This window comes from Manis javanica, chromosome 8 (assembly GCF_040802235.1).
Source record: "Manis javanica isolate MJ-LG chromosome 8, MJ_LKY, whole genome shotgun sequence".
NCBI lineage: Eukaryota > Metazoa > Chordata > Mammalia > Pholidota > Manidae > Manis > Manis javanica.
This window is the reverse complement of record NC_133163.1, coordinates 91,029,240-91,055,708: the sequence shown is the minus strand read 5'-3', so window position 1 is coordinate 91,055,708 and position 26,469 is coordinate 91,029,240. Positions and strand designations below refer to the sequence as shown.

The window sequence follows — 26,469 nt, the reverse complement described above, 5'->3', positions numbered from 1 at the left end:
CTTGGCCCTCCTTCCCTCCGCCTTTCTTTCTTCCCTGCTGGCCTCTCCCTCTTTTCTCTGTCTTCTCATTCTGTTGGCACCCTTGCTCTAACTGGCAGTTTTTCCCAGCTCCTTGTTCAGGCCAGTCCTTCCATGCTGTCTTCAAGCCCTGCTTCCTGTACATCTCCCAACCCAGACAAGGACAACCCAAGTAAGAAGGTCCAGTGGGCTTCTGGAAGGAGGAGGACGTCATCCACAGACTCAGAGTCCAAGTCCCACCCTGACCCCCCCTCCAGAGTGTCCAGGTCCCGGAGACCCAGCCGGCTCACAGTGAAGTACGACCGGGGGCAGCTCCAGCGCTGGCTGGAGACGGAGCAGTGGGTGGATGCGAAAGTGCAGGAGCTCTTCCAGGTGGGTAGCATGGGGGCAGGGGGAAGGACACAGGGGCCCAGGAGAGAGCCTGCCTGCAGACCTCAGGGGGAGCGGGAGGGCTGGTGGGAGCTGCTCCCAGGGAGACAAAGCTCTGCCCAACAGGTGACGATGGGTTCACAGTCCAGAAACCTGCCTGCCTTTGGTCAGGCCTCTACCTCTAACTTTCTTCATAATCTGGGGCAGGTCTTTGTGTATCTCTGAGAGTTCCCTAATCAGTAAAATGGGGCTATGGAGCTATGCCTGTAACATCTCTGTTGTAGGACTTTTAACACTTGTGTGAGGTAGTAGGGCTATTTTTCTTTGTGTCCTCTCATCCTCAATACACATACATGTCTAGAGCTACACTGTCCAATACTGTAGCTCTCAACCACGTGTAGCTGCTTAACTTTAAATTAATAAAAATTGAATAAATTTTAAAATACAGTTCCTCAGTCACAGCAACCACATTTCAAGTGCTCAACAGGCCCATGTGGCCAGTGGCTGCCATATTGTCAGCCTGGCTGTAGAAGATTTCCATCATCTCAGAATGGGCAGTGTTGGACTAGAATGTCAGAGCTAACCCATGGTGATGGCAAACACCAGCAGCTGACCCAGCCTGGCTCTGACTGACTCCTCTTAACTCCACCCTGAGAAAAGGACGGGGCTTGACCCCTTCTCACGGGATACTTACCTCCAAATCGGGATCCTAGACTAGTAACAACCGCTGCTTCAACAGAATAACATATTGAGCACTTAACTCTGTGCTAGGCACAGTGCTCAGCACTTCACACACATTCATTCATTCAACCCTTCCCCGTAACTCCATTAGTTAGGTACTGTTTTATCATGGAGGAAATGGAGGCTTAGAGATGTTAAGTAGCCCAAGGTCACACAGCTAGGAAGCCAGGGGACCAGAGGCTGTGTCTGGTGCTCTGTGCAGAGCCTGAGCTCTTATTTGAGCAGCTAGTAGTGCTTCACACCTGACACACTTCAGAAAAATCCAGTGCCCCAGCTATACCTCAACTGACTTGAAATCTTCTTAGGCTGGGGTCTAGGCATTGGTCTTTTTTATCAGCTCCACAGTTGATTCTAGTGTGTGGCCCACTGAGACCCACTGCACCAAGCCAGAGACCAGAGTCCTTGTCCACCTACCATGGTCCTTGTTTCTTCTTCTTGACTCAGGGCTTGTCTTTTCTTTTTGGGGCAGCAAGGGCTGCAACTCTTCCGGGTAAGGGGTGGATCAGCAGCTCTCTGTTGGGGTGGGGAGGAGCGTTGCATGTGGCTCAGGCTGTCTTGTGAAGTTGAACAGGTCATGGGTCAGTTTGGTCCAGGTGTTGGGTGTTGCCCATGTGCCCTGCAGCAACCTGAGCTCACTCATGGAGAGTAGGGAGATGCCTTGAAACTGGGAGAAGGAGACACAAGCTTTCTTGGCCTGTGTCTGCTCTGACCTTGCAGGACACCTCCACTGCCCTTCATCTACTGCCAGCACCTTCCCTTTCCAGATAAGTTTCAATTTCAAATTGTGTACTTGTAAGAAAAGTCTCGTATTTCAGACACCTCAGGGCAAATCCTTTCAGGCATCAGAGAAAGACACAGCAAAAGAACCTTGTTTTGAAAAATCAAGGCAGAAGGAAAGCTGTATACTAATGAGCTCATAACATTGGAAAACAGGACATGTGGGAGGACTGCTCCCAGGCAATGACCGAAATAAAATACCTGGCTTACAGTTGCCATGGTAATTGTCCAAAGGTGCCAGGTGGTAATTCCTCTCCCAATCTCTACTCTTTCCAGCAGGAAGCAGCCAAGTGCCTGGGGAAGCCCCAGGTGGCTGGTTATCTTGGGCAGAGATGGAGGCAACACTGTCTCCAGGCTTACCCTGCTCCAGTTGTACCTTCGTAGAGCCCCTCTCGCCCACCAGGGTTCTCGGCAACAGGCCCACCTTGGATAGTTCCACTGGGAATGGTTCCAGGGTTGAATCACTAATTGTTTAGTTTAGTTTAATGGGACCCAACCTTCCTTTGTGGGAGGGCCCTACCTCTTCTCACTGAGTGTGTAATCTGCTTTGGGGTTTTCAGAGGAACTAAGTCTGGGTTCAACAGCTCCTGTTGTCCAGAAGTGGAGTGTGCATTTGGCTATAAGCAGGGACTTAAACACTCATGAATTTCTCCTATCTTGAGATTCTCACTCAACAATGTGCCCCCTCCAGTTACCTTCCCTATTTCATGTCTCCTTTACAAGAAGACTTCTTAAAGGATCTGTCCACAATCACATCCTCTACTTACCTTTCCCCTTCCTATCACCACTCAAACCACTGAAATCACTTCTCTTTCTACTACTCTATTGAGAGCTCTTGCCAAGGTCACCAATCACTGCCTTGGGACTAAATCTGATGGACATATGAGCAGACGACACTGTTGACCACCCCACAGTTTTGAAACATTCTTTTCCTACAGTTTCCATGACATTATTTTTTCCTGATGGCAGGCTGGCATTTAAATACGGGCTTTTTGACGTGGTAACATTTTAAGAAGCAATCTATTAAACTTCCAACTTTAAAAACTCATTGTCAATGAACATATGAAACAAAATTTGTTAGCTCATCTCAATATCTTACTCCATTGCTGATTCCCATGGTGGAGAGACATCAGAAGTAAGGGGACTGAGAATGGACTGGAAGTAAGAAAATGATCAAACCAGACAGTATCTGGCAGGAAACCACCACATGTAATATAGAGTTACATGTTTACCACACTTGTTCATCTCAGGAGGAGTTGTTTGCTATATCTGCTTATTTTCTGAGAATTCAAAAATACTTGAAGAAAATATTTAGATTATGATATGAGCCTATATTCTTAACTCCAGTCTGCAGTGGTAATCTGACTCTCAGTAATACACATACCTTATATTTGATTTATAAATAGTATCGTAAGTGATAAAGGTTTTTTTTTTTCTGGACTAATACTTTCTAGGCAGAATTCTAATCATTAGAATGTATCTTAATTATTTGGCTTCACCCTCCACCTTCTGGGATTCCAGTTACACTTGTTAACCAATTCATATCATGGCACAAGTCATCAAGGCTCTGTTCTGTTCTTTTTTCCCCCCGAGGTTCTTTTCCTGTGTTTCATTTTGGCTAGTTTCTTTTGTTGTATCTTGAAGTTCAATATATTGTTTTTTTCCTGTGGTGTCAAATATGCTGTTAATTCTACCTAGTAAGTTTTTCATTTAAAATATTATATTTTTCATCTTTAGATGCTCCATTTATTCTTTTTCATAACTTCCATGTCTCTCATTATTATGGTCATGCTTTCTTCATCTGCTAATTTCATTGTCTCTGTCACTTCTGGGTCTGCTTCTCTTAACTGATTTTTCTCCTGATTATAGGTTACATTTCCTGCTTCTTGGCATGACTAGTGATTTTTATTGGACACTGGACATTATGAATTTTGTATTGTTGGGTAACTGGAGTTTTTTTCTTCCTTTAAAGAATGTTTGGCCTCTTTCTAGTTGACAGTTTAGTTACTTGTGGTTCAGTTAGATCCTTCTGAGGCTTGTTTTTAAGCTCCATTAGGGTGAATCTAGAGTAGCCTTTAATCTAGGGAATAATTTACCCCCACCCCAGTAAAGCACGGTGCTTTGAGATGTATGTTTGGATGCACTTTACCGTATATAATGACTACCCCAATCAAGATATGGAACATTTCCATCTTCCAAAAAATTCCCCAAATAGCACTTACCTTTAAACAAATCAGATAACTTAGTTACTTATTATACCTGTTTTTATTATGTCTCCTCCATTGCTCCTAACATGTAGGCTCTTTGAGGGCAGGATCTTTATTTTATTCACTGAAGTTTCCGAGTTCACAGTGCAGAGTTAATAGTAGGACACATAATTGTTGAGTAAATAGATTTTAAAGGATGAAATAATCAAATGGAAAAGGTGAAATGACCAAATCTCTAGAAAAATGTAAAGGCAAATAAATATCAAATATTTAAGTTAATATAGGAAGAACCCCTTGCCCAAAAGCAAATGGTATTTGGAATGCATGTGTGGAATGGTAGAGCTAATCTAAATTTAAAAAAGACTTCTTAAATCAGTAAGAAAAAGCTGAACAACTTAATAGAAAAACGTATAAAGTGGCAGTTCTTGAAATGTATTCTGATGACCTTGGGGGTTCCCAAGTCTCTTTTAGGGGGTCTATGATTATTTTTATAATAATACTAAGATGTTTGCCTTTTTAACTATGTTGGCATTTCACTATTAAGGCAAAAACAATGGTAGCCCTTGGTGTGAATCAAGAAAATGGTGCCAACCTATACTAGTAGCTACATTCATCACCACCATGCCATTTTCACTAAGTCCTTGATGAAGCTATAAAAATTATTAAGTTCAATAAATCTTTGCCCTTGAGTTGACTTTTTAAAAAAATTGACATTATTTATTGGAGCACTTTTAGGTTCACAGCAAAATGGAGCAGAAAATATAGATTTCCCATATTCCCCATGTGCCCACACATGCATAGCCTCCCGCACTGTCAACATCCCCCACTAGAGTGGTACACTGTTACAATTGGTGAATCTATATTGACATATCATAATGACCCAAAGGCCATAGTTTATATTAGGGTTCATTCTTGGTGTTGTATGTGCTGTAGATTTGGAAAATATATAATGACATGTGTCTGCCATTAGTGTATCATACAGAGTAGTTTCATTGCGCTAAAAGTGATGCTCCGCCTTTTCATCCCTCCCTCCCACCTAGTCCCTGGCAGCCACTGATCTTTTTACTGTCAGAATCATACAGTATGTAAACTTTTCATATTGGGGTCTTTCACTTACTATATGACTCTATGATTCCTCCATGTCTTTTAATGGCTTGATAACATATTTCTTTTTAGCACTGAATAATATTCCATTGTCTGAATGTACCACTGTTGATTTGTCCATTCACCTACTGAAGGACATCTTGGTTAGTTCCAAGCTCTGGCAATTACGAATAAAGCTGCTGTAAACCACTATATGCAGGTTTTTGTGTTGATATGTTTTCACCTTACTTGGGTAAATACCAAGGAGCATGATTGCTGTATCATATGGTAAGAGTATGTTTAGTTTTGTAAGAAACTGCCAAACTGTCTTGCAAAGTAGCTGTACCATTTTGTATTCCTACCAGCAACGAATGAAGGTTCCTGTTGTTCCACATTTTCTTCAGCACTTGTCAGTGTTCTGATTTTTTTGCCATTTCAATAGGTATGTAGTGGTATCTTGTTTTAATCTGCAGTTCCGTAATCACATATGATATTGGCATTTGCATATCATTTTGGTGAGGTATCTGTTCAGATCTTTTTTAAAATTGGGTTGTTCACTTTTTATTGTTGAGTTTCAAGAATTCTTTCTGTATTTTGGATAATAGTCCTTTAGCAGATGTGTCTCTTGCAAATATTTTCTCCAAGTCTATGGCTTGTATTTTCAGTGTTTTGATAGACTCTGTAATGTTTAAATTATTTCAATGGCTATAATAACTTTTAAAAAGTGTTTTTGAAATATGATTCACATACCATACAATTCACCCACTTATGGTGTACAGTTCAGTGGTTTCACCACAATCTAATTTTAGAACTTTTTATCCCCCCGCCAAAGCCTTACAGTGATCAGCAGTCATACCTCATTCCCCACCATCACCACTCCTTGAGTGGGGAGAACCAATTCAAAGGGGAGAATCCCTGGGAGGCTGATGGGGGGCCTGTGGGGAAGTGTTATAGCTCAGGAACCCACTCTCTGATCTCTTCTACCCAGATCGGTACCACTAATCTACTTTGCATCTATAGATTTACCTCTTCTGGACATTTCTTATAAATTAAATCATAAAACATGTCGTCTTTTGTAACTGGCTTCTTTCACTAACATAATATTTTCAAGGTTCACCCATGTTGCAGCATGAAACAGTGCTTTATTCCTTTTTATTGCTGAGTAATATTGTATGACTGCATCATATTTTATTTATTTATCAGTTGATGGACATTTGGATTGTTTTCACTTTGGGGCTATTATGAATAATGTTGCTGTGAACAATCCTGTGTGAATTTTTGTGTGAACTTATGTTTTCATTTCTCTTGGGCATAGGTCTAGGAGTGGAATGGCTGAGTCAGGTGATAACTCTCTATTTACCATTTTTAAGGAACTGCCAAACTCTTTTCCAAAGCAGTGGTGCATTTTTCATTCCTGCTGACAATGTATGTATCTTTTGAAATCAAACAGACACTCCTTTTAAAGAACCCTAGCACGATTTCAGGTAGAACATAGTAACTGTTCACTACCTATTGAATGCAAGTATGAATGGGTGGTTTGAGTAGTGTACAAAGAGGGACTGAACATGGGGAATGAGGTGGGATATGGGTGAGTCTGACAGTAACTTTCACTGCAGCACCAGCGGGCCAGGCCCCTCTGAGCCCCATGTGATTCCCAAACAGGATCAGCCAAGTCCTTCTGAGCCTGAGATTGACCTGGAGGCTCTCATGGAACTATCCATAGAGGAGCAGAAGACCCAGTTGGAGGTAAAATGGGGGTTTGGCCCCTCGCCCCAGGCACTGAGGGATGGAAGCTGGGCTTGGACCAAGGAGAACCAAGGAACCCCAATCTCTGCCTCCTTGAATGAGGACAACCAGTTCAAAAGGGAGAATCCCTGGGAGGCTGAGAGGGGCTTGTGAAGAAGCGTTATAGCTTAGGAACCCACTCTCTGCTCTCTTCTACCCAGGCTATTCTCCAAAACTGCCCTCGCCCCACAGAGGTAAGGGATGTTCTGTTGGTCTGGGGTTAAGAGGAGGCCCACTGGGGAGGAAGCTAATGAAGGGGAGGATTTGAAAGGAAGGCTTAGCCCAAGGTCCTTCTCTCCTTCCCCAACTTTGGGGAGGTAGAATGGGGGGAGATTAGGGAGGGCAGAGTGGTGGGTGGGTGTGACCTCAGGTCTTGATCTCACCCTTGTTTCTCTTTCAGCCTTTTATCTCTGAGCTGCTTAGTCAACTCAAGAAACTCCGGAGACTCAGCCGGCCTCAGAAATAAGCCTTGTGAGACCAACATCAACAGCCTCAGCACTGCCAGGCCTGCCTTGAATCTCTGGATCCTGGGCTGAGAGAGAAACAACTCCTTGGGACACAGACAAAGAACATGGAGGACAAGGAGGGACATTTGGACACCCCTAGTGTATGTGCAGTCACAGCTAGTTCCTGTCGCTGGGCTTTCTGGGAGCCAGTCATGGCTGTTTCCCAATGCTTTCCTTGGCAACCAAGTGGATAAAACCTTTAGGAGCCCCAGCTGAATGGAGTGTGGAGCATATCTGTGCCGAGGGATGGGGGAGGGGGAGGGCAAAGCAATATACCAGAGGGCACATCCTGAGTCACTGGGCTGTGGCCACACACCCCATCCATCCATCCAAACAGGACCCAAAAATTCGAAGAGGAAGGTCACAATTCTGCTAGAGACATCACAATCTAACAAGGCCCAGAGGCCAAGCTGCGGCACCTGGCTGCAACACAGAGCCGCCTGGCACCTCCAACAACAGGAGCCCAAGTAGCAGAGACTAGCCTTGAATCCCAGAGGAAAGCTAATAGGAAAAACCTAGCTGGGTTGGGGGCATCTGGGAAGGTTTCACCTTCTTCCCCTTTAAATGATTCAGGAGGCCTTAGGTGGAGGACTCCTCCTTGAGCAGCTGTAGCCAGAGACAGGAAGAGAGAAAGCAGGGGCTAAGCAGAAGGGTATAAAGGGTACAGGCTGAGAAGCCGAGAGTCAGGTCAGGAAGGAGTTGCTAGAAACACACACTGGGTCTGAATGGCAGATAGGTTGGGATGGGGGCCCTGGGAAGAGGCATCCTTTGTGAGTAAGGCAGGAAGCAGGGTGTGTAATCATTGTGCATGCAGTGTCTGAGTACTACAGAGGCTCAGAAATCCGATGGTGAAGCCTAGGGGCTGAGCTGGGCTGCTCGGAACAGGATGCATAATTTGGTTCAGCAAATATTCATGCCTACTGTGTGAACAGCAGGAACAGTCCCACCTGCAGAAACTTGCAGGCTGGCTCAACCTTTCTCCTCACTGCACAGGACTGGACTTAAGCCTATTCTGCTCTTGCCATCTCTCCAAGGTCTCTGGCTCAGGGCCCACTGGGTTCTAGAGATAAGAGATGCAGGGCTCAAGGAATCAAACATACTTTATTAGATCCGCAAAGTACTGGGTAGGGCTCTGGGTCCTTGGGCAAGTTTCAAGGTTCATCCTTTGAGTTAGTCTGGCCTTTCTGCATCATGCCTCATTCCCAGTCCTGGCTCTGCTGCTGGAGGGCTCCTGACTTCTGCTTTCCTCCTTCCAGGGACACTGAAGTTCAGGAAAGAGCCATTCTGTGAGCAGTCTAGCCTGACATGGTCTTCCATCAGATACCCCGAGGCTGAGCTCAGAGGTAGCCACCCCAGCTTGTGCAGCTGCCCATAGGATTGCCTTCCTGGGAGGACCAGGGTTTCCTCAGTGCTCTTGGCCTGCATGCGTGGAACTATAGGCAGATGTCTGGTGCTCTTGAAGTTCAAAGGCATCATGGCTTTCCCTGTGGAGCAGAGATACAGTTCAGGAGATCAGGGATCACAGGGGCCTCAAGCTCTCCCAGTTCCACAGAACATTCTACCTGCCCCCACCGGAAGCAGCAGACACAGTAGAGGTCTCCATCACAGCCAGCACAGCGCAGGGTGGCGTCTTCATTGCAGATGTAGCACCAGGGGAGCTCCTCTTCCTCAGCCTCAGGCTTGAGGGCTACAGCCCGGGCCTTCAGGGCCTGGAGATGAACAGGGGAGGTAAGGCACTGGATGGGGGCATGGGAGCTGTGCAGCAGCAGTTGGCCAGGCAGGGAGGAAACTGTGGCAGTGGCTTGGGGCTTCTCTCACCTCAGGCTCTGCCCTGCAGGATTGGGCCTGGGGTTGGAGAGTTGGCTCCGCAGGGATATTAAAGCCACTTGCTTCATCCAGGGCAGCTTCTTCAGTGAGCTATGGATAAGGCAAAGAGGCTCTGGAACCAGGCCTAGCCTATCTCAAGGGGCCAGGGGGCAGGTCTGGGGCTTAGGGACAGTGGGGCTCCAGTTAGAAGAGGAGTTGCAGAGTGACTGGCCACACAGCCCCAGAGCAGAGGAAGGGTGATCAGGGCCAGGTGGGGGATGGGGCAGTGAGGCAGGAACAGGACAAGAGGTAGTCAGGTAGGGCAGGGCCAACCTGCTGAAGCACTCTCTGGATGGCTGTTTCCTCATCCTCATCGTCATCACTGTCTGGGAGGTGATAATCCTGGAGGGTCACTTGAAAAGAGAGAGATGGGAGCTTGGGAGCAAAGAGGCTGAGAGGTCACTTTAGTGGCTGTACTCTTGCCCCGAGAAGCTGCTTTGGTTTCCTGTGGCACTTGTTCCAGAGCTGAGCTGCCTCTGCAGCCTCTCTGATCAGACACTGCTCTTCCCTACCCCACCTTGTAGGGCGGGGGTGGGGTGGGAGGTGCAGGAACAGAAGACTTTGCACCTGCAGGAACTAAGGGTCCCCTGTCCCCTGATGGTTGCTACTTGTTCTTCAACCAGTGCTTTGCCCCAGTACCTTCTTCATGGCTCTGAGCAGAGCCTGACAGACTCCCAGGCACAGGACCCCTGGTGCCTTTCTCAGCCTACAGGGAGTACAGCCATTCTGAGAGCTTGGCCTGGGGGTGGGGGTGGGCCTGCCAATGGACATGAGTGAGCAGCTGTTCCCCAGCTTCTACCTCTATTAGGGTCCTGTCCCCGGAGCACAGCCAAACGCTTGGCGAGGGCCAGGATCCGCTCCTGCCTTGTGTTCTCTTCCTGCAGCTGGACAGCTGCCTCAGCCAGCAGCCTGCTATTCTCCTCTTGCAGAGACCAGGTGGCGTTCCCCTTGGAATTAGGGCTCCGGCCCCCTGGGCCACCCTGGCTGAGGCTGTTCTGCCTAGAGGCAGCTGGAAGGAGCAATGCAGTCAGGAAGGCAGAGACATTCCAAGGCCTCTCATCAGAAGACACTGAGCCCATTTCTCAACTTTTAAAAAAAATTATAGATATCAACTTTTTGTTCAGCACTAGCTCCTTGGTTTATATTACAATAAAATGAGTATTTCCTCCATCTTTCCAAATGTAAAAAAACTAGTAATCTTAGACACATTTTTTTTTCAACCATCCCCATCCCCCACTACTTGATATTTTTAATATGCTGCCCTTAGGGTGGGTGTCCCATGGTATGAGAATCACAACCTAAAGGATCAGGATATGGGGAGGCCAAGGTTCAGCCAGACTCTCTGCCTTACAGGCTAGAATTAGCATTTCCAGGGAGTAGGGAAGACAGGACATGAGGGAAGCTAAGGTCTTGTATGTCCCTAGTTGGGAAGAATTTTACCAGAGTGGGTGTGGCCCTAACATGGTCTCCTTTAGCTCAGAGTTTCAGAACAAAAGGTTTGAAATCAGACAGCTTTGGGCTCAAGTCCCAGCTCTGCCACTTAATAGCTGTGTGGCTGTGGCCAAGTTCTATAAGCTTACCAGCCTCAGTCTCTCATTTATAAAATATGGATACTAACAGTATGTACTTCAGGATTACTGAGGATATTCAGTGAGACTGCATCTCTATGGCAGGGTTTCTCAATCTTGGACACTTCGGACAGGGTAATTCTTTGCTGTGGGCGCATCCTGTGCATGTACGATGTTCAGCAGCATCTAGTCTCAGCTCACTAGGTGCCAGGGGTACTCTCTGAATTGTGACAACCAGAAAGTCTCCAGGCATTGCCAAATGGACCCTGGAGGAAAAATCATCTCTAGTTGAGAATTACTGCTCTAAGTCTTTGAATAGCACTGTCCAGTAGACTGTTTTATGATGATGGAAATGTTTCATATCACGGTCTATATTTGTGTTGTCCAAGATGATAGCTATGAGCCTCATGTGGGTAGTACCTCTGAGGAGCTGAATTTTAAGTGTTACTGAATTTTAATTACATTTAAATAGCCTCCTCCTCCTCCTTACCATCATCACAGGGAACATTCACTGAGCACTTACTATAAGCCAGGCAGGGTCCTAAGTACTTGCTCGATGCTCTCGTCTACTCCTCATGACTTCCTCACTAGGTAGGTTTTACCACACATAATTCCACTTAACAGATGAGGAAAGTGGAACTTAGGTCAGGTAACTTGCCCAGGTTGCACAGCTAGTAAGTGGCAGGATGGAGATCCACTGTTTGATTCTAAAGCCCACACGCTTATCCACTAGGCTCCCACTGGCTCCCACTGGAATAAACACTCACTAAATGGTGGCCCTTACCATGTTCATTGTTCTCTGATTTATATTCGCCTCCCAGAGGGGGAGCAGCAGGGCCTCTCCCACCTAGGGAAAGAGAGGGGGCAGGTCCCTGGGGAAGCCATGTGGAGAAGTTGCCTGGGCCGCCTCCTTCCCAGCTCTCATCAATAGCCACCTCTGCCGCCAGCTGTGTCAGCAGATCCTGGGCCTGCTGGGCCTGGGTCCTGGTGTCTGGTGGCCTGTGCGCCTGCACAGAGGAGGGAGTCTCAGTGAGGGGCAGGGTAGGGCGAGGCCATCCTGTAAGGCCCAGAGCAGCCTAGCTCTGGAGTGGATGCTGAGGAGTTCCCAAAGCTCCGTGAAAGGGGATTAATCCAGGACCCACATAGTCAGGTAGGCCTGGCAGTCCCCACAAGATTGAGGGGCCATTCCTTCCTGCCCACCCAATCCTGCTGCCAGTCCCTGTTCCTGGGCCTGGGAGCAGGCTCAGGAGGTGGGGGTGGGAGGCTTTGCCAACTCCTGAAAAGTACATAAGCATACATGTATCTGAGCTTCTGCTGGGTCCTTGTCCTAGGACCCCCTTCTCTCCCAGGCCACAGCACTTACCAGTTGGGGGTTCTGAGAAGGTCGAACTTTGCCCTGCAATGCAGCAAGCCGTGCCTCCATCTCCTGGGTGGAAGGGATGGAACCCTGGGGTTCATCCCTCAGAGCAGCTAGTCTGGCTTCTATCTCTGCCTGCGAGGGCACTGACTCTGTAATTGGAACGGGGAAGCCTTGTAAGACCCAGAGAAATTCTAGTCTCAGGAGCCTCGGATGGTATCTTTCAGGCCACCCTGTCTGCCCCCACTCACTGGGCTTGTTCTCCTGGCGGAGCCGTGCCAGGCGCTCAGCGATGACTTGGTCTTGCCGGGTCTGTCCCTGGCTCTGGGGAGTGTGGAGCTTCTGTTTGGTTTCCATGGCTGCCACACGCCTGATGTGATATGAGATAGAGGCTCTTGAAGAATGTAGAAGGGAGGGGTGAAGGCACCCACTCAGTGTTTCCATTCGAATCTAGGCATTTAGGGAGGCCTTCAAGGACAATCTTCTGTGGCTCTTGCTCATGTAGCCCTGAAGCCCAACCCAGCTGACCAGCCAGAGGGTCCAGCTGAGAGGGCCAGGCCTATCAAGAACCTTTTCTGGGGACAGGGCTAATAAGCTGTTTTCTGAGCCTAAAATGGCAGTCAGGAGCTCCTGATCTTGTGCTCATGTGACCTAGAGGCTGGTAAGAGAGTTCTGCCTTCCTTTCCCCATCCCCATTTGTTTCTGTCTCTTCAGCACTTACTTCTTATAGTTCTGGGGTGGTGACCATTTGGAGGCATTAGCAGAAGAAGATCCTCTATAGAGAAGAAATCTGGTGTCAGATGTCCTCTCATCTGCCACTCAGCACCCCCTACCCCACACATTTCCTGGGCTGACCTGTAGCCACAATGTGTAAGGCCGCAAAGGCTGACCAGCTGCCTGCTGCCTTGCTTGGCTGAACCCTCACCTGTGGTGATTTCTTACCTGGTCAGGACCTCATGGCACTGCTTGCAGACTTTCTGTCGGGTGTTCGCAGCCCGGGGCACCACTGCACTGAAGCCAAGGCAGCCGGAACAGAAGGCCCGGCCACAGTTCTTACAGCCATACTACAAGAAACATGAAGCAGGGGGATCCACCTCTCACCCACCCCTGCAGGTTCCTCCCTGGGACTCTCCAAGTACACACAGAGAGAAGACAGTGAAGTTATGACCAGCAGCTAGGAAGGAGGAGGAGGAGCGGGCCCCTAAGCCCTAAGGAGAGACAGGGATGAAAAGTAAAGCAAATCCTCAGCTCCAGTCTTTTATTCAAATCAAGTAGAGCTTCATGCAAATTCCCATGCTTTCTACCCTGTCTTCAATTCCCTTACCTAGCCCCATGCCTCAGATCACACTTCAATAAAGGGAAATCGGAGAGGACACAGAGTCCCTGTCTTCTCTGCTCAAGTAGAGATGGAGGAAGGCTTGGCTTCAGGATGGGATGATTAACAGTGGCCTCTATTTAGTACTTACTGTGTGCCAGGCACTAAGCTCATTACTTAACATTCATCATCTGATTTAATCCTCACAATTTATACACACTATTTTACTTAATCCTGACAGCCACCATTATTATTCTTATTTTTGATGTGGTCAGAGAGGTTACATGACTTGTTCAAACCAAGGTCACCCTGTGAATAAGACAACAGAGCTCCGACTTCAAAACCAGGTTTCCAAGTGCTACACGGATCTGCCTCCCTACCCTCCATTCATCATTCATCCTATCTGGTTACTAGCTTCTAGTCACAACTGAGGCAGAGGAAACCTGCAGTTTATACTGAGGTAAGTTGGTGGATCTGTGCTAAAGACAAGAGCGTCTTTGTCATGGTGCCCTGGGGACAGAAGGGAGGGTGGTAATCTAATTCAAGAAACCTGGGACGGGCAGGCTGCATGATGATGGTTTCAGAACACAGAGAGTACCGTGCATGGTGTGATGGAGAGGGTCACGGGGGATTAACTAAGACCGGGCTGCGGAGGAGCAGAGCGGAGGGGAGGAAAGAGCCGGATCCCACAGTTGGACAGAAAAGCCTAGCTTTCCAAAAACAACAGCAATGAGCCTTACAGTTTACAGGGAAATTTCACCTCCAGCACCATACTGGATTCTCACACCAACCTGGAGAGCAAGGGAGCGTTAGCCTCATTTTACAAAAATGGAACTTGAGCCTGACTTCATCAAAACCACATGGCTGAAAGTAAATAAAATAAAAGCAAGTCTACGGACTCCAAAAGCAAGTCCTGTGCTTTTCGCTCTACTCCGTGTGCTCCCTGGCCCTTTAGCTCCCGGGAAGACTCACTTCCTTCTTGAAGAGGGTGAACTTGACAGCGCAGTTGTAGCACCTACTGTCCATCCTGGTTCCAGGGCTGGCGTGGCAGGGTCGGCAGAGTTGAAATCTCGTCCGCCAGGTTCACAACCCCTTGGACCTTCACCCAGTCCCGCCCCTGCCCCGTACGCCCACTCGAGCCGGTCCTCTACGGCCTCTGACAGGGAAATCTCTCCCTGCCAGCCGGGCCGGAGAGCGGAGCCTCATGGGAGTCGTAGTTCATTCAGAAACCGCCCACATCCAGAAAGGCCGTCAAGCCTGACCAGAACACGACATTTCCCAGAGGGCTAAGTGCCACTCAGCCCTCTGGGGGCCGTCAGACCCCGTGAAGCCCCTCGCACGCTTAGACTCTTGGGGGTTGTAGTACGGATCCAGTCAGGCTTGGAAAAATGGCGGTGACCAAAGAGCTCTTACAGATCGACCTGTACGCACTGCTTGGTATCGAGGAGAAGGCGGCGGACAAAGAGGTGAGAGTGGCGACGAGGTTGGCCGATCTCGGGAGGCCTGGCGACCTTTCCCGCCTTGACGCCTTTCCCGCAGCTGGTATCCGCCCTCCACGTTCGGTCGGACCCGGGGCGAAGGGGGCGGGGGTGGCCTGACGGCGGGAGAAGACAGCCTCCCAGACCTTTCCTGGATTTCTAGGGCCTAGAGGGGAAAAGGGGGGCACAGAAGGGAGGCCCTAGCGCGGGGCACTGTGCTGTCGCTGTGGCCCTTGTCTAGGAGAGGCCGCGGGGTGAGCCTGGGTAAGGAACCTAGCCGCCTCCTTGCGCCTGCGTGGTGTCAGCCTCTGATTCCGCTTGTCCTGACTGTGGCTTGAGGTACTTCTTTCAGCCTCTCCTGAAGGCATATTTAACTCCGCTTAGAGACCAGGGAGGAAGAAAGTCCAGGTCTCAAGACTCTACGCTCCCTTTTCGTCCCCTCCTTGGCAGTGTGACCTGTGACTTTGCCATTTGTTTTCTTTTTCTCTTCAGCCCATTGACCCTTTTCAGGCAGCAGATGTTTGGGTGTTACCCTCTCGACGTGTGTTAGTGGGCCAAAAGCAGAAGGATAAGGCAGATGGCCTCAAGCTCTGTGGAAGGGAGTTGATAAAGATGCCAAGAAGTTGGACACTAGCGAAGCTGTAATTAAGATTTTGTTGTCTTCCCTTGGATTGTGGTGGTGGTTGTAGCAATGTAGGAAGGAGGCACATAATTTATTAGATGAAAATTAATGCCTACGAATGCCTCTGTACTACCAGTTTGCATAGGTTTATGGGTTAAGTGAGCTTTTGAGAAGAGGAAGTTCTGGGGCAGAAAGGCAGGGAGACCTACAGAGCCCTTGAGGAGAGATGCTGTCAGCCTGCACAGAACTGTCACCTGAAGCTAACGCAGAAATAAGAAACGGGCCGTGGGGATGTGGGCAGAGCACCAAAAACATTGCTACACCTATCTCACAAGTCTTAGAATTTAAATACAAATGATACCTATCACCTGTATAATGCTTACAATCTGCTGACATTATTCTCAGTGCTCTACGTTCGTAAATTGTTTAATTTGTACTTCATTAATAGTGAGAAATTACCTTGGACAGTTCACACCAAATCCAGTTAGTGTGTTAGAATTCTTAAGTTGGGAACTTCTGAGGAAGGCAATTGGGAGCCATTGATGTGTATATTAGAGAAGTAACATAATCAGATCTTAAAGAAAATATTCAACATCAGTGTGCAGAATGGACATGAGGGGGTGGAATGGAATCAGGTGGTGCTGTCTAGGCAAGGGACCAAGGTCTAAGCAGGTCAGTGGTTGGAATCTAATTTTCACTCAGTTGAGGTAAGGGATCTGTGAGAAGTTTATAAAAGAGTGCTAGGTGCTGCTCCTGCCTGTTAGTAGCGGAGGCACAACTGTAATACCAGGGAGAACACAGGAAGTTCCTTAAGAGGGATACAGACAAAGTGCTGTGAATGTGCAGAGTTGGCTGGGGTTGCTTCTGGTTTGGAAGAAGCGGTCGGGGAAATAGAGAAGGCATTTGAAGCCTGTGGAATGGGCAGAGTTTGGCTCTGTGGAGATGGAGGGAAGTATTCTGAGAAGGGGAAGAATGTGTATGGTCCAGTTTGTGGAGTATATACCAAGAAGAAAGGGTGAAAAAAGATAAGCCTTGGAAAATTGATTGAGCCTTTGGATACACTGGCTAGCTTCAGGGTAATGGATACTTTTTGGTGGAGAACAAGGGAGACCTAAGTCCTGTGTCCTCCGACCTTTTTTCAGTGCCTGTCATATTCTCTAGGGACACTTGGAGGGCCAACAGGTGCATAAAGTATATACAAGGAAGGCCTCCTAAACTTTGGTTGTCTGGTCATAGAGTCTAGGAGTTCTTACTTTGGGGTCCACGGAAAGCCTCCAAGAACTGAATTAATCCCTGAAATCATGTGTAATATTTTTGTTCAGTTTTGAGGAGAGTAGGTTATTCTTGCCCCAGAAAAGGTTAAGGAAGACCTGATCTTGGGCAGCCTCTTTACGTTACTGATGGTGCCCGTGAACTCAGAGAGGGTGGCTTATGACAGAATTGGGACTAGAATCCAGATCCCCTGATGCCCAGCCCGGGTTGGTGCCCCTTCCACTGTCACTCTGGCCCTGTCCTACACCATACAGCTCAGTGGTAGTAATGAGCCCTAATTTAATTTTCCTTCAGACCATTTTTCTGAATCCCAAATCTGCATATCTATCTGTCTACTGGATCTCTCCATTTGTGTTGCACAGGGCTCTAAATCTTAACTATGTCCAAAATTGAATTCTTGAACTTCTCTCTCCAATCCTGCTCCTTCCTTGAACTAATCCATCTCATTAAATGTCACCATCATTTATCCTCTCAAGCTAGGAACCTGGAGTCTTTGTTGATACCTCCCTATCCTCTCACTCTTGCCATCCAGTCTGTCAGAAGTTCTTAATGAGTCAACCTCCTAAATAATTCTCAAACCTGCTCACTTATCTCCATCTCTACTACTACTATGCCAGCTGAAGTCACCACCAACATCCATCTGAGCAGTTAGAGTAGCCTGCCAACTTGTTTCCCTACTCCCAACTTATTCTGTTCTGACCTGTTGTGACCCTCCAGTCTATTCTTCTCACAAAAAATGGAATGATCTTGATACTCTCAAAAAACCCTGTTGCACTTTTAATCAAATACTCAATAGAATGTCTTAGTTCTTCATACATGCTTTCCCACTTGCCAGGACTGTGCTTCCTCTCCTACTGTTAACCTGGGTTACTTTTACTTATCTTTCAGAACTCAGCTTAAATGGCATTTCCTGAGAGAGGCCTTGCCTATTACTCTCTTTCATCAAAGCTGGTTCTCCCCTCCTTTCCAGGGCTTATTTCAGTTTGCAATTATGTATTCATTTGTGTGATTATTTGTCTCATGCCTTACTCCTCTCTGTACTCTTAGCTCTGAGATCTGGTCCATTCACTTCTGTAGAAGTCCTTTCTCTGTACTGGCACAGAGTAGGCTCTCAATAAATATTTGTTGAGTGAATGAAGTAGTGGCTACAGAGACCACTGTAACAATTTGACTTGAGAGAATCAGGGGACCTGGGGTAGTGACTGTCTCTCTCAGGGCCTAACTGTCCTCAAAAGTAAATTGAGGGAATTGGATAAGCTCTGGCTTTGGGGTCAAATGGCCCATGACCTGTTTTTTTAATGGCCTATGAGCTATGTGTAAAGGATGATGAAAAGCAAACACAACAATAAAAAGACAAAATCCATTAAAAATGGGCAAAGGACTTTAGACATTTCTTCAGAGAAGATATACAAATGGCCAATAAGTACATGAAAAGAAGCTCAATACCGCTAGTCATTAGATAAATGCAGATCAAAACCACAGAGAGACACGCTTCACACCCATTGGGATGACTGCTATTCAAAACAAAACAAAACACAGGAAGTAACCAGGGTTGACAAGGATGTGGAGAAATTGGAATCTTGTGCACTGCCGGAGGTACAGCTGCTGTGGAAAACAGTATGGCGATTCCTCAAAAAATTACAATTACCATATGGTTCAGTAATTTCATTTATTGAGTATATACCCAAAGAATTGAAAGCAGGGACTTGAACACCCTTGTTCATAGTTGCGTTATTCACGATAGTCAAAAGGTGGAAGTAACCCACATGGCCACTAACAGATGAATGGATAAACAAAATGTGATGATTTACTCAGTTTTAAAATGAAAGGACATTCTGACACATGCTACAGTATGGATGTAACTTGCAGACATGATGCTAAGAGAAATAAGCCAGTCACAGAAGGATGAATATTATGACTCCTTTTATAAGAGGTTCCTAGGGTAGTCATATTCATAGAAACAGAAAGTAGAATGGTAGTTGTGAGGGACTAGAGGTTAGAAGTGGAATGAGGAGTTAGTTTTTAACTGGTACAGTCAGTTTTACAAGATGAAAAAAGTTCTGGAGACTGATTGTGGTTAATGGTTGCACAATTATGTGAATGTACTTAATGCTACAGAACTCACACTTAAAAGTGGTTATAATGGTAAATTTTATTTTTTGTATATTTTGTTATACATATTTTACAATAAAAACAAACACAACCAAACCAAACAAACAAAAAGAAGAATGTGTGACAAAGACCATATGGTCCCCTAAGACTTTTACTATCTGGCCCTTTACTGAAAAAGTTTGCCTATTCCTGCTAGAGTTAGGGGTACCCTCAACTCCACCTTTCTGTATGTGGAGCCAGCCCTTCTGCAAATGTTTTTTTCTTTCTTTTTTTTTTGTTTTTTGTTTTTTTTTTCTTTTGGTATCTTTAATATACAATTACATGAGCAACATTGTGGTAACTAGATTCCCCCCATTATCAAGTCCCCACCACACACCCCATTACAGTCACTGTCCATCAGTGTAGTAAGATGCTATAGAGTCACTACTACTTGTCTTCTCTGCTATACAGCCTTCCCTGTGCCGCCCCCCTACATTATGTGTGCTAATCGTAATGCCCCTTATCCCTTTCTCCCTCCCTTCCTCCACCCCACAGTCCCTTTCCTTTTGGCAGCTGTTAGTCCATTCTTGGGTTCTGTGAGTCTGCTGCTGTTTTATTCTTTCAGTTTTTGCTTTGTTCTTATGCTCCACAGATGAGTGAAATCATTTGGTACTTGTCTTTCTCCACCTGGCTTATTTCACTGAGCATAATCCCCTCTAGCTCCATCCATGTTGTTGCAAATGGTAGGATTTGTTCTTATGGCTAAATAATATTCCATTGTGTATATGTACCACATCTTCTTTATCCATTCATCTACTGATGGACACTTAGGTTGTTTCCATTTCTTGGCTATTGTAAATAGTGCTGCAATAAACATAGGGGTGCATATGTCTTTTTCAAATTGGGCTGTTGCATTCTTAGGGTAAATTCCTAGAAGTGGAATTCCTGGGTCAAATGGTATTTCTATTTTTAGTTTTTTGAGGAATCTCCATACTGCTTTCCACAACGGTTAAACTAGTTTACATTCCCACCAGCAGTGTAGGAGGGTTTCCCTTTCTCCACAACCTCGCCAACATTTGTTGTTGTTTGTCTTTTAGATGGTGGCCATCCTAACTGGTGTGAAGTGATATCTTACTGTGGTTTTAATTTGCGTTTCTCTGCTGATAAGCAATGAGGAGCATCTTTTCATGTGTCTGTTGGCCATCTGAATTTCTTCTTTGGAGAAGTGTCTGTTCAGATCCTCTGCCCATTTTTTAATTTGATTATTTGCTTTTTGTTTGTTGAGATGCGTGAGCTCTTTGTATATTTTGGATGTCAACCCCTTATCGGATATGTCATTTATGAATATATTCTCCCATACTGTAGGATGCCTTTTTGTTCTACTGATGGTGTCCTTTGCTGTACAGAAGCTATTTAGTTTAATATAGTCCTACTTGTTCATTTTTGCTTTTGTTTCCCTTGTCCATGGAGATATGTTCATGAAGAAGCTGTTCCTGTTTATATTCAAGAAAGTTTTGCCTATGTTTTCTTCTAAGAGTTTTATGGTTTCATGGCTTACATTCAGGTCTTTGATCCATTTCGAGTTTACTTGTGTGTATGGGGTTAGACAATAATCCAGTTTCATTGTTTTACACGTAGCTGTCCAGTTTTGCCAACACCAGCTGTTGAAGAGGCTGTCATTTCCCCATTGTGTATCCATGGCTCCTTTATCGTATATTAATTGACCATATATGCTTGGGTAAATATTTGGACTCTCTATTCCATTAAATGTTTTTTTCTTTTATCACAACAACCTGGGAGGCCCAAAAGTAGGCTAAACATCACCATTCATGGGAATTTCGAGTATTAGCAGTTCTGAAAAGTAGACATTTTTGTTCCCTATCCAGCCCTAGAGGAGACAGGCAGGGCAAAGGGTTGTCTTCTTGTAGGAAAGCCTTGAGTTGAGGACTGGGGTTTAGTATGGAAGGGCTCCTGGTGAGAGTGTCAACGTCCCAGGGAATCCTGTCCCCTGCTAGAACCAGAAGCAGTGAACCCCAGATTCTTAACATGCCTGTGCCCACACACATCCTTTCACAAACTCACTTTTGGGCCAGGGGAGGGCCACGGGCCTGCCAAGATGAAGAGTAGGTTATGAATCAGTACCATTTGCAAACTCAAGAGACTCTGAAGTAATCTCAGGAATTATTGCAGTGGACTCCTAACCCTTCTCCCAGTTCTGTTCTTGCCCTCTGGAGCCTCCTCACATAGCAACCAGAGTCAGTCTTTAGAACGTAAATCAGATTATGCCTCTTCTTTCCAGTGGCTTCTCATCATCCTTAGAATGAAACCTGAAGGCATTCCCTGGCCTCATGGGGCCCTCACTGCCTCTCCTGCTGGTTCCCTACCATTCTCCTCTTGCTCACTGGATTCCAGTCACATCAGTCCTGTGATTTTTTAAAAAATTTTACTAAAATAATCTTACTACACTGATAGATAGTGATTGCAATGGGGCTGGGAGGAAGGACTTGATAATGTGGATGAATGTTGAAACCACAATGTTGCTCATGTGAAACTTTCATATGATTGTATATCAATGATACCTTAATTTAAAAAAAGATAAAAAATTGTGCAAAAATAGATATAACAAAATTTATCATTTTAACCCTTCTTGAGTGCACAATTCAGTGGCATTAAGTACATTTCCCTTGTTGTGCAACCATCACCACTATCCATCTTTGGAACTTTTCTATCATCTCAAAATAAAATTCCATATTATTAAGCACTAACCCCTCATTCTCTTCTCTCCTGAGCCCAGGATAACTACTATTCTACCTTATTTCTCTATGACTTTATTCTATGTACCTCGTATAAGTGAACATACAAATACCATGTAGTATTTTTCCTTTTGTGTCTGGCTCATTTCACTTAACATAGATTTTCAGGGTTTATCCATGTTGTTGCATGTGTCAGAATTTCCTTCCTTTTTAAGTTTGAATAATGTGTCATTGAATGTATATATCAACATTTTGCTTATCCAGTTGTCTTTTGATGGACATTGGAATGGTTTCTACCTTTTGGCTCTTGTGACTAATGCTACTGTGAACATTAAGTGTACAAATGTCCATTAAAGCCCCGCTTTCAGTTCTTTTGGGTGTATACGCAGAAGTGGAGTTGCTGGATCATATGACCACGGTGTGTTTAATGCTTTGAGGCGCTGCCGTGCTGCCTACTGCGGCAGCCGCACCATTGCACATTCCCAACCAGCAGTGCCGAACGGTTCCAATTTCTCCACTTTCTCTTTAGCATTTGTTATTTTCTGGCTTTAGGATAATGATCATTCTAATGGGTGTGAAAGGGGTCTCTGGTGGTATTTTTTTCAAGCTCACCAAACACATTCCTGCTTTAGAGCCTTTACACTTGCTAGTCCTTCTGTTTAGCACATTCTTCTCCCAGCAGGTGTGTATTCCACTCTGATGCCTTACTCAGATTTCCCTGACCACCTATTCAATTTTCTGCCCCAGCACCTTTCCTGTAGTGTATATTAGTACATCTCAGTGCTACACTTTGGGTTGCACCCACTTGCTTACCATTGGTCTCCAATTAGAATGTAAAAGATCCAGAAGGACTTCTGCTATGTCACTAGCACCTAGAACAATGTCTAGACCTTGATATGTGCTCATTAAATCCTTGTTGAATGATTTGATGAATATGCATTATTATTTTCTTAAGCAGTAATACTTTGTGACAAAGTGAAATTATTAGCCCAAAATAAAATATACTTAGAAGCTTTTTCAAAATTGTCTTTCAGAAAGATGGTACTGACTTATACTCCCACTGGGTAGGTAGGAGACCACTCATCTCTCAGTTTCTAGCCCCCGCCCTGACTCTCACAGACAGTGTGCTGCGTGCCTGGTGCTTTAGCCAGAGCAGGCCCACACTGGACTTTTATTAAATCTAACTTTACAGTGTTCTCTCTGCTTCTTTTTTGTTTCATTTCCCTTTCACTGTGTGTGTTTTAGGGGAGGGGAAAAACATTTCCCAAAAACAGTATTTGACCTCACAAACTTATGTTAAGTGCCTTCTATGTGCCAGCCTCAGAGCCTGTTGCTAGGGATACAAACGTGAAGAGAGGGCTCCCTGTAGGGTTGCCCCATCTGGTCTGTTACCAGCTTCTCCATGTCTTGTTCCTGCAGTGTATCATTGTGAAATGTAGAAGTTAAAGTTGATAATTTTAGAATTTTATGTTTGCAAATCAGATGATTCCCTAGAGTGTGTGACTTGGTGTAGAAAATACATGCTATAACTAATCTTAACAAGAAAGGCCAGAAATTGTTGCATCTGCCATGTGTTGAGAATGGATGGAAATAAAAATTCAGAGCATTGGGCAGTGTTGGGAATTGTGACTGCGCCTTTATAATCCCCTTGGCTTCTTAGCACTGATAGTTAAGAAAATGGACTTTGGAGTCCAGCTGCTTGGATATTGGCTCCATGAGTAACCTAGTTTGTGACCTTGAGCAAATATTTAACCTCTGTGTGCCTTGGCTTCTCATCTGAAAAATAGGAATTATGGCAGGCCCTTGTTGCCAGCGTTGTTGTGAGGCTTGATCACGTAAGGCATTTAGCATGGTGCCTGGCACAGAGTGAACACTTCCTGCATGTTAGCTCCTGCTTGTGATCAGTGCCGTCCCAGCTTCCATGCACTGGAAATGTTAGTGTTACCCACAGCTCCCACGGCTCATGTCTGAGGCTGCCCTCTCCCCAACCCCTTCTCCTGTTCCAGCACTGGTTGACCTAACACTACACCAGTGATTCTCAAAGTGGTCAGCGTAGAAAGGATTTGGGGAAACAAAACAAAATTGAGGATCAGAAGAGTTCACTGTTCAGTTCAAATCTACAAATGAATAGAGTATATCACCATGGACAAGGTAGTGTGTGGGCATGGCGGGACTTTAGAGCTGAGTAAGACATCCCTTCTGTTCTCTAACAGGTCACACAGTATAGTGAGCAATGAGTTCTGAGGCAGGGTGAAAGAGGTTCAACAGCAGTATTTAAGGAAAATGCTGTAGGGTTAAAGAGGAAGACATGATTTATATGATTGGCAGGATCAGGGAAGACTTCCCTGAGGAGGTGTTTTTGTACAAGACCTTGAGTGGAATAAAGACTATATTGCAGCAGGTTATTAGAAGGGATCATCGTAGTCCTTTATTCTCTTCATGTTGTAGACAGGAGGATGGGGGTCCAGAGGGGTTATGGAACTTGCTTGAGATCACTGAGTGAAATGAGTATAGAGCCTAGACTGGGGCCACAGTTTAATATTTCTTCTTTGCCTGTGCAACCGACATGTTGTTCTGTCCATAATAGTCTCACATTTCATTCGAAGCCCATTGGAGAGTATGTAACACAGTGTGTCTTGGAAGTTGTTACTGGAAGAAGCTTGATAATGCATTTTGATCAACTCTTTCAAGACTCAAATTTTAAGTCTGACTGCCAGGAAAACTACCAAGGACACTTAATATTGACATTTTTAGGAAGTGAGTTGTATTATAACATATAAGTTACTTTAAGGACAAGGCTATTTTACCTGCATGCTAGGTAATACCTTTAGTTAAGCTACATATTTCTGTGATACTCTAGATTGTGGTGTACCAACACTGTTTCTTACAGAATTAAGAAGAGTACATTTCTGGCAGCAGACTCAGAGACTCCAAGAATGAACTAGTGGTTACCAAAGGGGAGGGGTGTGGGAGGGCGGGTGGGGAGGGAGGGAGAAGGGGACTGAGGGGTATTCTGTTTAGTACACATGGTGTGGGGGATCACGGGGAGAACAGTGTAGCACAGAGAAGGCACATACTGGATCTGTGGCAACTTGCTGCACTGATGGATAGTGACTGCATTGAGGTATGGGTGGGGACTTGATAATATGGGTAAATGTAGTAACCACATTGTTTTTTCATGTGAAACCTTCATAAGAGTATATATCAATTATACCTTAATAAAAAATTTAAAAAAAAAGAAGAGTACATTTCTGAGCACAGAGAAGGACTTGAAGGAACAACATGGACATATAGGTGTAGAAGTGAAAGTGCCTGGCAGGACAAGGAATGGGGCATTGCCTAGGGTTTGTTGAAGATGTGACAGGAGATGAATCTGAAAAGTGTGGTGTCTTCTCCAGACTCTAGGTGGTTGGACTCGATTCTCTGGGCATCAGGGGACTATTCCTGGGTTTAAGGTGTGCCCGTCTCAGTCCACTATTTCCACTGGAAGCCTTTCCCAAAGCCTGTTACCTCCAGACCAAGCTCTGAGGCCTCGAGGTTGGGCACCCAGCCTGGTTTCATTTGATGACAGTTGTTCGTTCACCAAGGGCCTTACCAGTACTGGGTGGGACTGGTAGCCAGGCCAGGCCCCCAAGTCTTCTTGGCATCTGGTTAACTCATTGCTGGGTTTCATTGTCTGGCTCAAGTTCTGAATTTTTGGAGTTACTTGGTTGCCTGCTAAGTCAAAAGGAATGATTCATTGTGTTTGTAAGCTATAAGCTATTCATTAGCATCCAAGATAATACCTCATACTTATATGATGCCGAATGCTTTCACATAAATTATCTCATTTGATCTTCAAGACAAGCCTGTGAAGTAGGCAAGGACTATGAATTACAACTGATAGATAGAGAAAACTAAGACTGAAAGAATTTAATTGCCCACTACAAGGTAGCTCGTAAATGCCCAAACCTGAATTTTCTACTTTTTCAGCGCTTCTTCCCTGAACCCACACTTCAGGAGCAATCGGGGCAACAAGTGATGGGTCTTGGGACCCTGGAGAACCTCACGACTCCATCTGTGACAAAGATGGAGATTGACTCTGAGTAAAGCTGCCCAATTCGGGCAGGCCTGACAGGTATTGAGCCGATCTGGACAGCCTGAGAAAGTGCAATAAAATGTGTTGGTACTACCGCAGTGCAGTTGCCATCTCAGCCGAGTCAGCATTCAGAGTATCCTCCGCCTGCCCGGCTGCACTCCCTGTGTTCAGGTGCTCCTGAGTACTGTTATTTAGTTACTATTATTTTTCTTTAAATCAGCTTAATTCTTTTTGCTGATATAAATTTTGTTTTTAAGAGAATCCAGTGCATCAAGGGAAAAAAATAAGTGAATGAGATGTAGGAAGTACCATGGCCCAAAGAGAAAAGAGTTCTGGGCCCTAGGGGAGGAGGGCAGAGTCTGGGCAGAGAGAGTGGCTTTGGGCCTGGGGCCCCAAGTCTCCAGGGGTGGTGGGTGACAGCAGGCAATGGAGAAAGGTGAGGGACATCCAGACCTGGGATATCTGACAGATCTGAGAGGTGGGGATCTACAACCTTAGAAAAGGTAGACAAAGATTTTGGCATCTGAGCGTGACATAGCAGTGCTTAGGGTAAGGTGGGAGGGAGGAGATGGGGATTGAAAGA

The 26,469-nt window shown here is 45.6% G+C and overlaps 3 protein-coding genes across 8 annotated transcripts in view; 2 read left to right on the top strand and 1 right to left on the bottom strand.

The window, feature by feature from the left end:
• Positions 1–8,443, top strand: PPP1R14D (protein phosphatase 1 regulatory inhibitor subunit 14D). Of its 2 annotated transcripts, XM_017641196.3 has the most exons (4): positions 5–390; positions 6,858–6,941; positions 7,142–7,174; positions 7,381–8,443. In XM_017641196.3, the coding sequence occupies exons 1-4, from the start codon at positions 133–135 to the stop codon at positions 7,444–7,446; spliced, it is 441 nt and encodes a 146-aa protein (XP_017496685.1). In that variant the 5' UTR covers positions 5–132; the 3' UTR covers positions 7,447–8,443. The 2 variants fall into 2 exon arrangements, with proteins under 2 accessions (XP_017496686.1, XP_017496685.1); XM_017641197.3 differs by lacking the exon at positions 7,142–7,174 and having other exon boundaries at positions 1–390.
• Positions 8,444–8,568: 125 nt separating this feature from the next.
• On the bottom strand, positions 8,569–14,841 carry ZFYVE19 (zinc finger FYVE-type containing 19). Of its 4 annotated transcripts, XM_017641201.3 has the most exons (12): positions 14,565–14,841; positions 14,333–14,383; positions 13,220–13,341; positions 12,999–13,052; positions 12,529–12,647; positions 12,284–12,429; positions 11,705–11,927; positions 10,152–10,361; positions 9,626–9,705; positions 9,305–9,403; positions 9,059–9,195; positions 8,569–8,970 (listed from the first exon to the last, which is right to left on the bottom strand). In XM_017641201.3, exons 5-12 carry the CDS (start codon positions 12,632–12,634, stop codon positions 8,892–8,894), a joined length of 1,080 nt encoding a protein of 359 aa, XP_017496690.3. In that variant the 5' UTR covers positions 12,635–12,647; positions 12,999–13,052; positions 13,220–13,341; positions 14,333–14,383; positions 14,565–14,841; the 3' UTR covers positions 8,569–8,891. The 4 variants fall into 4 exon arrangements, with proteins under 4 accessions (XP_017496690.3, XP_017496689.3, XP_073067750.1 ...); XM_017641200.3 differs by lacking the exon at positions 14,333–14,383; XM_073211649.1 differs by lacking the exons at positions 14,333–14,383; positions 14,565–14,841 and adding an exon at positions 14,384–14,546.
• An 11-nt stretch (positions 14,842–14,852) lies between these two features.
• Positions 14,853–26,469, top strand: part of DNAJC17 (DnaJ heat shock protein family (Hsp40) member C17) — a 39,999-nt gene continuing 28,382 nt past the window's right edge. Inside the window, exon 1 of one of the 2 annotated variants that reach the window (XM_037018780.2) lies at positions 14,853–15,058. In XM_037018780.2, coding sequence (XP_036874675.1) covers positions 14,981–15,058 — 78 coding nt within the window. In that variant the 5' untranslated portion in view covers positions 14,853–14,980. The remainder of the gene's footprint in view (positions 15,059–26,469) is intronic. The other variant, XM_017641204.3, reaches the window with a different exon arrangement.

Bases quoted from the DNA above. Each gene is read 5' to 3' on its own strand.
- ZFYVE19 (XM_017641200.3), bottom strand. From the start codon at position 14,618: ATGGACAGTAGGTGCTACAACTGCGCTGTCAAGTTCACCCTCTTCAAG. The intron at 13,053-13,219 runs GTAAGAAATCAC...TCTTCTCTATAG, and splicing joins TGCCATGAGGTCCTGACCAG to AGGATCTTCTTCTGCTAATG. The intron at 9,196-9,304 runs GTGAGAGAAGCC...GTTCATCTCCAG, and splicing joins CCTGCAGGGCAGAGCCTGAG to GCCCTGAAGGCCCGGGCTGT.
- PPP1R14D (XM_017641196.3), top strand. From the start codon at position 133: ATGCTGTCTTCAAGCCCTGCTTCCTGTACATCTCCCAACCCAGACAAG. The intron at 6,942-7,141 runs GTAAAATGGGGG...TCTTCTACCCAG, and splicing joins AGCAGAAGACCCAGTTGGAG to GCTATTCTCCAAAACTGCCC. The intron at 7,175-7,380 runs GTAAGGGATGTT...TTTCTCTTTCAG, and splicing joins ACTGCCCTCGCCCCACAGAG to CCTTTTATCTCTGAGCTGCT.